General features: G+C 41.0%; 1 protein-coding gene across 2 annotated transcripts in view; it reads left to right on the top strand.

Annotated features, from left to right (window-relative positions):
• Positions 1-379: 379 nt before the first annotated feature.
• Positions 380-11,841, top strand: part of VIPR2 (vasoactive intestinal peptide receptor 2) — a 55,264-nt gene continuing 43,802 nt past the window's right edge. Inside the window, exons 1-2 of one of the 2 annotated variants that reach the window (XM_005153036.3) lie at positions 380-703; positions 3,753-3,855. In XM_005153036.3, the coding sequence (XP_005153093.2) occupies positions 653-703; positions 3,753-3,855 (154 nt within the window). In that variant the 5' untranslated portion in view covers positions 380-652. The remainder of the gene's footprint in view (positions 704-3,752; positions 3,856-11,841) is intronic. The other variant, XM_031052526.2, reaches the window with a different exon arrangement.

Below are 11,841 nucleotides of genomic sequence, written 5' to 3'. Positions count from 1 at the left end.
TTACCCCACAACTGTGTGTGGGTTTTCGTGTCTGTCTGGCTTGGGGCGACTGTGCGTGATCATCCCAGTGCTGGCGCCTGTCCGCTGTAGGGACGGGCACTCAGGCTCCTCAGAATGTGTATACATGAGGAGAGGGGGCTTCTCCGGCACCTCGTGGCATCCAGAGCAGGGAAAACGACGGTCTTAGCCCGGGAGTAGCTCGCAGTGGCGGGAGAGCCGGGATGGGCGGGGGGTGTCCCGGCTTAGAAGACTGAGTCATATCTCTGGGGGTGAGGAGGGGGGGCAACCGCGCAGGGAGAGGAAGGAGGAGAAAAGGACGCCGAAGAGAGGAGCTGAGAAGCGAGAGAGAAGGGAGCCGGTGTCTAGAGGAGGAGCTGAGCGCAGAGAGGCGGCGGCGGGCAGGGACTCAGTCGGGCCAGGAGCTGACGGCCGCCGGAGCAGACTGCGGGCGGCGGCCCGAGCAGGTGCGGGAGCCACCTCCAGTCGCAGGGCGGCTGCCGCCGCGGGGCGGGGGGACTCTGCTCTGCTCCCCGGCAGCCGCTCCGGGCCATATGTTGCCGCAGCGGGACCTGTCTCCTCCTCGCTGCCTTCGGAAGGGGCCCGCGGAGCGGCGCGGAGCAGCGGATCCCACCAGCCCCGGCACTTGGCTGGCATGAGGAACCTGCCGGTGTTTCTCCTCTCCCTCTGCTGGAGCCTGGGCCGGGTAAGTCACACAGCGCTCACCCTCAGCACCGGCCGCGCTGACGGCAGAAGAGTAACACTCGCCCTTCCAGACGGCGGACTGGGTGATCCCTTCGGCTCTTCATGCCGCTGAAGGTGCCACTGCCGATCCCCCGGGTCCGGGGTCCGGGCCGGCCGTTCCCTGCAGCTTCTCCCGTTACCCTGAGCGGGGTCTCAGCGGTAACAGCAGCAGATGCGGGACTTCGGCCTCCCCGCGCTCACTTGGGGCAGCAAGTGGCTGCCGCCGCTCGCCTCACCCGGTGTCCCAGCCGGGATCTCGTTCGCGGGGAGAAGGCTCCGCTGCGCCTCCGGGACCCGCAGCCCACCTCCCCTCCGGCGCTGCCGGGCAGGACCGCAGGCGGCGGGGGGCACTGCCCGCACCCCGGGCCATCCTCAGGGGCTGGGACGGTTCCGCCCCGGCGGGGCAGCGCGGGCCGGGTCCCATGTACATCCACGTTCACGTACCCGGCGGAGCGGAACGGGAGCGATAACGGGCTCTTCCTCGCCCAGTCACTTGTTCCCCGCAATTTCCCCCGCAGCCGGTGTCTAGCACTAGTTTGCAGAGTTTAGACAGAGCGCTGCCGCTGTACGGGCTGGAGGGTCGCTGGCAATGTGGCATGGGGAAAAACCCTGCGTGATTGATATCTCTGTAATGCATGCAACCGGATAGCAGCATGCAAAGCATTCAGAATATTAGTCTTCAAATTTAGGGCGTCTGCTTTTAACATCTTTGTATTTCTATGTACTTCTTTAGTTGTTTGTAAAAGCATAACGTTGCTGGAAATGTGGTTTATGAAAAACAAAACAGTTTGCCCTCTAAATCTTTCCAATTTTTTTGTTCCTGTACATTTGAATTAACACATCATTTCTACCAAAAGCCGGGAAATGACGCTGAAGGTAAATGTAAGCAGCTTGTCATAAGAAATGTTTTCCAGTCAAACTGCTGTTCTGGACGCCTTAAAAATTGTTAAGCTACTAAAACCACAGAGATTCCTCACCGTGTACCTTTACAGTGTGCAACACAGCACACATGGTTGTGTATTCATTGGGTACAAAGGATTGCTTACCCTTGGTTAAGCACGGGGAAAGATAGATGAACTCCAGCACTGAAAGGTGGTGACTGCCCTCAAAATCCGTTCTGGAGTTCTTGATATATCTCAGGATGTGGTCAGTGCCACATAGTCTTGAAGCCTATCTAGCCTGATGAAGTACACCAGAATGAAACAGGTGTATGTATTAACACAAAGTATGTTAAAATTTGGCATGAATCCCAAGTCTGAGAAGTGATGTGTTACGTTAGAGTACTAACAAGTATACCTTCTCAAAGTAACCTTTGCTATCAGACCACTGATACTGGGAAACTTGAACTTCTTTTGGAAGTATGAGAGAAGTCACTTGGCAGGCTTCTGAACTGCAGTAGCTGCTTTGGTCTGCCCCTCATTTAGTTAACTTTTCTGTTTACCAGAACCTGCCTTTCCAAGACCTAGTAATTATGATACTTTCTGATGAGGAAGAGACCTACTCTCAGTTACTAAATGTTTGCAATTGGAAAAAAAAATATTATGTGAAAGAAGAATGCAATTGAAAGCATTATGTGTACATGGGACTTGATTTTACATGGGAGCTATCTGGAATGGAGGTAATATATAGCAAAAGTTATCATCAGTATAATGCTGAACTTTCTATTACATGTGCTAGAAATCCTAATTGATGTTAAGGATCTGTACAAATTCACTTTTGTGAATTGTACAAATAATAAAAAAATACCCTGAAAAAATATATTTTGAATAGTCAAAATAGAGAAAAGATGGGGAAAAGGAAGTAAGGTGCTGATGGTGTAGATGAGAACTGAGAGATGTGGAGAAGAGACAGGTTTTCATGAGTTTTCATAACAGCTCCTGTTGTTATGCTTACGGCTATTACGCTATGTTTCTAAAAGCTGCGCAAGTGGCTTGCCCACAAGGATTCTGCAGAGCAGCCAGGTTCTTGCACTAACTTTGGGTCCTGGTTAATTTTTATTTGTTACCATTTGGAAATATATTGTCTCATGAATCAGAGATTCCTAAAGAAAAGGTGAGAAAAGAGTGAGAATCGTGGAGAGAGACCACCCTTTTCTTGGTAACTACCAGTGTGAGGATGACCCAAGTACTGCATATTCACATTTTTTTATTTCAGTGCTATCTTCACTGTCCCGTCAGCTCCAGTGAAGTTTCCTGCTTTCCCATTTGTCACCTACTACAGTTGCTTCTCCCATGCAGTTTCTCACAGGCTCTGCATATTGGTCTTTTAGTCTGTGTTTGCCTCTCTGAATCCAACTGACTTCAGTACAACTTCCCAGTGTGTTGTTTCTCTTCCCAGTACTACTGTATTCATGTCTCTCTTGTGAACATAAATAAGCCTTTCCAAAAAGCAAAGAACTGGAGACTGGGCTATAAACAAGTAAAAGCAATGGTGATTTCATTTTTGAAGGAGTGGGATTTTCTTCTTGTGTAGCACTTGCTTGAATTAAATAATTGTGCTCTGGGGCCTTCAGGAGATAAAATATACATGTCGGAAAAGGGAAGAAAAGCAAAATTTGCAATGCTAATATGAAAGCAGTTTGATAATTTTTCATGTTCTGTGATTTGTATTAAACTTTCAGCTTCCTAAATTATTACAAAGGCAAAAAAAAAGGCAAATATGTTTACTTTCCTGCTTCAGTTTAGCAGTTTTTCTGTAGGAAAAAGTCTAAAGAAGCAGTGCTGGTGAAGGCACTAGAAAGTTAAATATTTTTTGTAAGTGACAATTGGTCTTGAAATGCTACAGGAAGGAGCCAGTGAATGCTCCAGTAAGATATTTTAACATTTTGTTTTGATAAGTCAATGTGTGAGAAGCTAAAATGGGTAGTGACTGTACCAGTAAAATGCCTACCACATACTTGGGCAAAACCAGTGCCAGTTAAAGTTGGGGGTTTCATTACTGGTAGATGCATTCTTCATAAACAGTTTTAATTCATATTTCAAGACCCTGGCCTGTTTGTTGATTTGACGCAGGTGAATGGTGTCCATCCGGAATGCAGATTTCAGCTGGAGATTCACAAGGAGGAAACAAGGTGCATGGAACTTCTAAAGAATGCAAAGCCAGTAGACTACAAAGGTAAGAAAAGATAAGCTGTAATGCAGAGACAGGATTTTCTCCCCTGACCTTGTTTGCTGTTGCAGTTGCCATGTTTGTGCTTAGAATTTTATGTATTTTAAAATCAATGCAGGCTGTGCTTTAAACATACAGCTGGAGCAGGGATGTCATGAGAGGTGTGCCAGGCACTCAGCTCGCACTGGGTGGAACACTACATGGGAGTATTCCCATGTTTAATCTGTTGCTGCTAGTACGTGTCCTGACTGGCAGAGAGATTGCAGGCTGGCGATGATAGGACCAGTGGAAAGAACAAGTCTGAGGAACAGCTGAAAGCCTTGGATCCAGGCATCTCTCTCTATCTATGGTTGAAAGTAAAGGATTAGTGCAGTACTCTTGTAGTGCATACACAGTGTATATTTTTTTTTCATCTTCAGTCTGTTTTGGATGTGCTCTGAAGATAACTATGGTACCTTAAGGACCTACCATCTGCAGTGCCCCTTGAGCATAAACATGAATCCCAATTCACAATGCTTTCTCCATCTCTCTTCTTGATTTAAATATGTAACTCCCTCTGTGTATGTTCTAATATCGATTAGCATACAGGAAAATAATGAAAAGGTCATCAGCAGTTTGTATTTTACTATAATTTCTCTTCTTATTAATCCAGGTAAGTAAACATAAAAGTTATAATAACAGTGAATAAGTTACATAGATATCTCTCCAAGCAAAATCTTACTGGAGTAAGTCAACTACATTTAGGGCTTTTTATTTATATGAGTGGTGAAGAGAGGTGACTGTTACATAAATAATACTAGTGTGAAGCCAGATGGATAAATAATCAGTAGCTCAGCTTAATGAATTAAATCTTGAATTAGTAAATTCACTATTTGCTATTATATGACTTTGAATGTCAAGCTTTCTTCAAGATCCACTTTCGTGATCCAGATGCTGAGTTCCAAGGCTATCCTTATGCTGCACATCAGTCTTATTTTGGGTTCTCTAGGGGAAGAAAGACATTTTCTATCAATATTTTCTTCACAGCCTCTTTTCAGTGGAAGAGGGGTGTCTCCTGAAGGCAAACTGCTGTGGAAGAGCTTCATGTATTGGAAGGAGACAGTGAGTCTGATGATGTTGATTCAGTCCTGTAGGTAGTGATAAAACAGAAGTGGAAAGATTTATACATTTAATAGAATGTCTGGCTGAAACTAAGGGTGTATTCCATTTTGTAGGACACTAGAATGAATCCCATGTGGTAATGAACCCTTAAAAACTGTATGTTTAATATTACAAGAGAATTTATCCTATGCTTCACGTTATAGATGCCTTTACCAAAAACCTGTTCAGAGGAGCCTATGTAAAATATATGCATCTGAATTTCCAAAAATATCCATTCTCTGTGTGTCCTTATTTTTCTAATAAACTCTGTATTCATACAAAGATGTAAGGAATATTTTGAACAGAGACTTGCAGATTGTCACAGTGATACTACTGATAAAATATTACTAATGAAAATTGACAAGCTGGAACCTAAAACTGTTAGTACATTTGAAACAATTAATTGCAATAAATTCACAAATCTTATTTCACTTTTCCTGTATGGGAAAGATAGTTATATAGCCCTTGTCATGCTTTTCTAACTTTAGTATGTTCTACCTGCCTTACAAAAGCTGTTATGAAATCTAGTAACAGTCCTGTCTAGCATTTGGAAATAAAGGTTCGCTGATTTTCCATTGGAGGCTTGAGCTTCTGTTATCAAAATCTGGGGAATTTTTACATTAGCTTCTTGTGGACCTGAGAAGTCTTCATTCCTCTATGTAACATGCACCAGAATTTGGCTGGAATGCACAGCTACTGAATTTTGGAGGATCAAGGTTTTATGTAGATTCTCCTGTGACCTAGATGACAATTATATATTGAATGCCTTATGTAATACTTCTCAGCTCCCAGTTAGGGAGACATAAAGGAAAGATTTAAAGGCAGTTGTGGTATTTTTCTTTTATATAATAAAATGTCACAGTCATCTTACCCAAACTGCTTCATAACATAGGCTGAAGAATTCCACTGAGTAGTGCTCCTAAAATCACTGACTAGGAACTCTATGAAGGATTTGCTTACTTCATAGCTTAATAAAGCAATAGTGTGTTTTGCAAGGAAACACTGTACAAATGTGGTGCAACATCCTTTGAACAATGCTAAGGATATGGTAAAACCACAGACCCAGTTTGTGTAAATTCTACTCATTTGCCAACATCAAACTTCCTGATATCTGGACCTCCTGCTTTGCACCCTTTGGGGGATTTTCAGGCATTAGCACATACTTTTCCATTAGTAGAGAGCATTACACTCCATTTAGGGAAGAAAGTCACTCTCCAATTGCTGTGGCAGTGCCTTCCTCTCTAGTGCTCTCTAGCAAATCTAGTTGTTTATTTTATGAAGACTGCATTAGCTTCTATCTGCATTTGTTTTCTTCTTTCCTCCTGTGACTTGACACCTGAGGTATGGGTGTGCCATAGGTAGAAGCTTAGGAGAGGAGTTCTTTTGCTTGCTCATTTTGGGTAACAGATTAATTGCTTTCTAAATAGCTTATAATAGCTATGGATTTTGAGGTCCATACGGAAAAATACTAATTTATGTATCTACTACCCATGGCTTGTCCTCTTACGTAAAACAGGAAGCTGCCAATAAAAATGATAGAAAATACTAAAAAATTGGCCCACTGCAAATTTCTATCTTTATTCAGTATTTAGAATTTTTCCTTATAAAGTAATTGACTAATTTCTGTCCACCTTTAATTGTAAAGTGAAATGATACGATAAAACATTTCAAGACTCAGTATACTTCACAACAGAGTTCTACAAGAGAAAGCTTGAAAAATATTTAATATAAAAAAATAAGTGGGGTTTTTTTTCCCTTCATTTTGGCTGCACAGTTCAATCAGTCTTCTTGGCTTTTGTTTTCCAAAATGTGTTTTTGTGAGACTCATATGCCAGCTAACATTTTTAATTTTAGATGTGACAACTTTGCAAAAGGGATGTAGATGGAAAGAGAAATGGATTTGGAAAGAAGTTCATAAACCTCTCAAAGAGAGGCTTCATAATGCAGCTAGTAATGGGAAATTAAACAAGACAGGACTACTACTCATAAATTTAAAGCAAAAGGGACCAGTGTAGCTATATAATCTGATCTCCTGAATTACACTGCCAGTAGAATTCCATTGAGTCTTTCTAGCACTGAACTCATGATCTTGTGAATGAAACACGGCACATTTTCCTGTTCAGAATAGGATGAATATTCAAAGGTTGGACTCTTGGCAAGTTGTCCAGAAGTTAGTTTATCCAACTAACCTCTGCTATTAAGATTATTTCTCCAGTAACAAAGGTGTCTGTTTTGTATTTCCTCCCCTCCATCTCTGTGTCTCACAAGAAGACCGACTGTGAATACAACTAAGCCAACCTGACGATCACTCTTTCCTCCACATCAGTAAATAGGAGACTTACTTACAGAAAGCCAGATGAAGCCTTTCTTCTGCTACATAAAACAGAATCTCCTCAAGATTCCCTTTCTTAATCCTCCCAATCTCATCAGTGTCTTCCAACAGTTTTTGTTTGGTTTTGCAGCAATTTTCTCTGTAAAATGAGTCATTAGTTCAGACTACAGTGTTGCTTGGAGTTGTCTGAGGTGGCATTAAAGGTACAATTAAATTACATTGTGGGATCATGGAACTTCCTTTAATTCACCACCAGTAGCTCTTGACAGGTCAACTTTATCTTTCTTTTATCTGCATTGCTGCTTTTCTAGCTGTAGTAGAGATGTTGCTACTGTTCACATGCATTTTTATGAGGGGATGCTTATTTGTTTTTGCATCCATTAATGGAAGTGTCATTGTTAATGATGCCATATAAAACTGATCATCCTTATAGTGCTGGCAATGTCTGGCCTTTGTGGGAGCTATACTAGGATATTTGAGGGAGAGGTGGAGCTGGCTCATCTTCTGAGGAGGCTGGGCACTAGGAGAGAAAGAACTGTGAGTGAAAGGAGTTGCCTATTGAAGAATAACCAACAGGAAATAAATGGTGAAGATGATAAGCCTCATTAAAAAATATCATCTAATAAAGATTACTAAGGGTGAAATAACAGATTTTTTTTAAAAGAGACAAATTGTGGCCACAGATGCATTCTACAATTTTGAAAGTCTGAAATTTCTACCCCCAAAAACATGAATAAAAATTCATTGGTAAACATTAATAAGTAGCATTTAGAGCCCTGAAAAAAAGAAAGTTCACAGCTGTAAGTGAATTTCTTCTGTTTTTCGTAAGAGTCTGAAAAAAAATACTGCCCTGCATAGTTTTGTGCTTGAGTCCTGATAAAGACAGCTGTGGCTATGGCAGTCTACTTTCTATGACAGCCAAAGTTCAAACACCACAAGGAAGCAATCTTGAATACTAAAGCACTAAAAAACCTCCAGCTAGTACAACAAATAGCACATGGGTCAGACATAATCTAAACTAACAGAAATAAGTGGTCCCAAAACTTTATAGGGACTTTTATATTTTGTGATGGGGATTATACGAACAGGGGATTGATGTTTAATTATATTCTCTGAAAAATGTGCAGCATGTCTAAATTAGGGCAACATGAAGATGAAGGTAGCTTATAGCTTTGACTATACATCCATGAATATCTTTGCAGTATAATAGAAATGATGTTCTTATGGTAAGATTAGAGTGCTGTCTATTTATATAAAACCAAATACTTGTCTCCAAAGAACATTTTGAGTAGTTGGAAAGCAGGATTTACTTGATGGAAGATTTGGATAGATTTGGGTGAAAAGAAGGTTTTTTCCAAAGATTTTCGCTGGCAACGTCTGTATTTCCTTACAGAAGCCTAAACGTATCTAAATTACATTAAAATATAAAATTATCTTATAGGTTTTTTTTGACTCTCTAATGAGAAATTGTTCCTCAGAAGAAAAATAAGGCATTTCTTCTGAAATGTTTCTAGTGAAAAGCCATTAATCCCCTAGAAATCCCAGTAACAATGTTTTTACCATTCCTGGTAGTAGGACTGGCTTTTGAAAACCTGTAAATTTCAGGCTGGCAGCTCCTTGTGGAGGGGCTTTGGGAACCTGTGGGCAGGTAGGACAGGCAGGCAGAGCCCATCCCACCCACAGCCAAGTCAGCCTGAGGGCAGCTATGGGCAGCCCTGGGCATGGGCATCTCCATGGGTAGGGACAGCTGAGGACATCAGTCTGCAGGTGCAGGGAACCAGGGTCGGGCACATCCCTGGGATGGCCAGGCAGGGCCACAGTGATGGGTTGGGGTGCAGGCAGAGGCTGGCACAGGCACTGCTGTGGCAAAGCATGAAGTCGGGTGCACCCACCACATTGTTGAATGGCCAGACCTCTGCCCAAGTGGGATCTTGGGCAGGGGTGTGAGGCTGGTCAGGGCCCTTAAGACCTATTTGTGTGGTCAGGGCCCTGGCAAATGTAGACAGCAAATAACTTCAGCAGTGCAGCTTGGAGCATTCTTATTACTGCTTTAAATAATATAAATATTATAAAATATTATATTATTTATTATTCTTATTAGCACTTTAAGCAGTTCTGTGTTTGCTTTGCTTCTCATTCACTAGCTTGCTATTTCTCTAGCACCTCCTTTTCTGTTCTTTCTTTCTTACTACTTGTGTGAAAATGAAGAAAGACTTTCAGTCTGCATATATTCATAAATTCTCATGTGGCCTAAATTGCATGCTGCAGCGTTCAGACTTACATACAGTCTAGAAAACATTGCCCATAAGAGGTGAGATAGCTTCTGCTTTGTCACGTTAAGTACAAAAATCAAAACGTTTCCCAGTTTGAAAAATAAACTCAACTCTGGCTACAGCTTTCTGGCTGATTTTCAAAGCCCTTTCTCTTTGTTTCATGTATCGTGCATGCCTAGACAGTTTAAAAATGCTAAACCTCTTCTCTGAATGGGCAAGTTTTTGAATCCAAATGAAAAGTGCCACCTAGTGGTTAATTTATGGATAAAAATGTATATATAAACAAAACTTTCCAATCCAAACTGTGTTGCACATCTTTATAAATGAGGAAGCACGTGTAGGTAAGCAAACTTGTTGCTCAAAGACTGAACAGTAGATAACAGGATGATGAATGTGGTGGCAATACTTATGTAAGCTGAAAAATACAAGAAACAGATGTAGTTTATAGTCTGTTGTGTTTTCTTTCATTATGAAGTGTCTGCAAATAAGTCACAAGAATTAAAGACCAAACATTCAAATAAAGTAAGTGATCTTATTGAAACTAACTAAGAATAGTATCTGCAATATCATCTAGAGGAAAAGGAGGGAACAGCAATCAAGGAATGACACCATGGCAATACTTTGAACGAGTCAATGAAGAAAGGTTTTCTAGGAAGACTGATTGTTTCCCTGGATATGCTGTGAATGACAAACCAGAGAAATAAATGATGCAAATTAAGAGATTGAAAAACGATTGTTATATGTAAGGTGCAGGAGTGTTTTTCTAGACACCACAGAAATAAGGATAAAGAACAAGGCCTTTTTGCCTTTGCTAGCTTTATTAATAGGTGAAGAAGAAAGTAAAGAGCATAGTAGTAGAGATGGACAGAAAAAACTGAGGAGCTAACACAGATCAAGAGCTGGACTGGTTTTGTATATGTGCACATCAGAGTGAAAGGACAAAAACATTCAAGGCTTGAGAATTTGTTGAAGCAGAATGTGAACATAGAGACTAAATCCATTAATGAACATAAAATTAAAAAAAAATAAGTACATTAAAATACTTTTAGGTCCTTAGAATACATTTTTTTTTAATTATAAAGAAAATTGCAGATGCTCCATGAAATAAACATCAAAGTAATTATGTTTTATTTAAAATGTGAGATATTTTCTGTATAATTATTGGTAAAATTATTACTAGATCTCAAACTTGAAACCTTATTAAAGCTAAAAATAAAACTGTTGTGTCTCTTACTTGATTAATAGCCTTTGGAGGAAGTGGAAAACAGGTTTATGTATGTGGGAGATGGGTAAAATTTCCAGAGAAAAAGAGCATGCATACTGATTTTATGGAATTCAGAAGTGGTGGATGACAGTCCAGAAATCCTAACATTGAATGAGTTAATGGCTGGCTAGACAGCAGTAGAGGGTAGTGAGTAGAGAGGAGAATATCCAGCTTGATCAAGTTAGGTGTTCTGTGTGGGGCAAGAGATGCATTTCACATAGCATTTATCACATTTTCATTTTCCAACAGTATAGGTACTTAATGCACTATTGGCTGCTCAGGCAATTGTTGGGAGCAATTAATCTGGCCTATTTTCATGTGAGGTGAATCATTCTCTGTCACACTGACAATATTGCGTATGTCATTGTGAAAAGATACTACAGAGGGTAAAGAGCAGCATCTACACGAAGACCTGTGAAACTCAACAAGGTTTCTGGTTGTGCCACATGTTGAATTTCCAAGATCAGTAGGGAATTAATTACTAGTTTAAAATTTGCACAATTAAGCTCATGCTGTACAACAGAGATATGTTGCTGGGATGGAAGAGACAAATTGATGCAAGTGCATTGTATCCCACCTCTGCATAAGGGTATTTTTTGCTAAGAGAAGAAGATGTGTAACTGCAGTATTGTCAAAAATCTGTAGTAATAAGAGGAGGGTGTAAAATGAGGAAAGGTGTGATTTGAAAGTCCAAGAAAACGCTGTTTTACTGTTTAAAAGTTGTACTTCTGGCAGTCTCTAGCAGCACACCACTAACAGTATCATTTCAGCGTTCGGCCCTAGACTGGTTTTCAGCAGCATACTGCAGTCATTCAGTGACTATAAATGCCTCCAGGACATTTCAGCAGTTTTCTCAGATTTCCTGTGCCATAATAAATAAGCCTGTAAATATACATAAATTGAGGCTTAATGTTCTTCTTGAATTCTGATGACAGCCCCTCAAGTTTCACTCTTAACGATTGTTGATGCATTCGAATGTAGTC

This window comes from Melopsittacus undulatus, chromosome 1, assembly GCF_012275295.1.
Source record: "Melopsittacus undulatus isolate bMelUnd1 chromosome 1, bMelUnd1.mat.Z, whole genome shotgun sequence".
NCBI lineage: Eukaryota > Metazoa > Chordata > Aves > Psittaciformes > Psittaculidae > Melopsittacus > Melopsittacus undulatus.
Note: the sequence above shows the minus strand (reverse complement) of the source record. Positions and strands in the feature narration are given on the sequence as shown.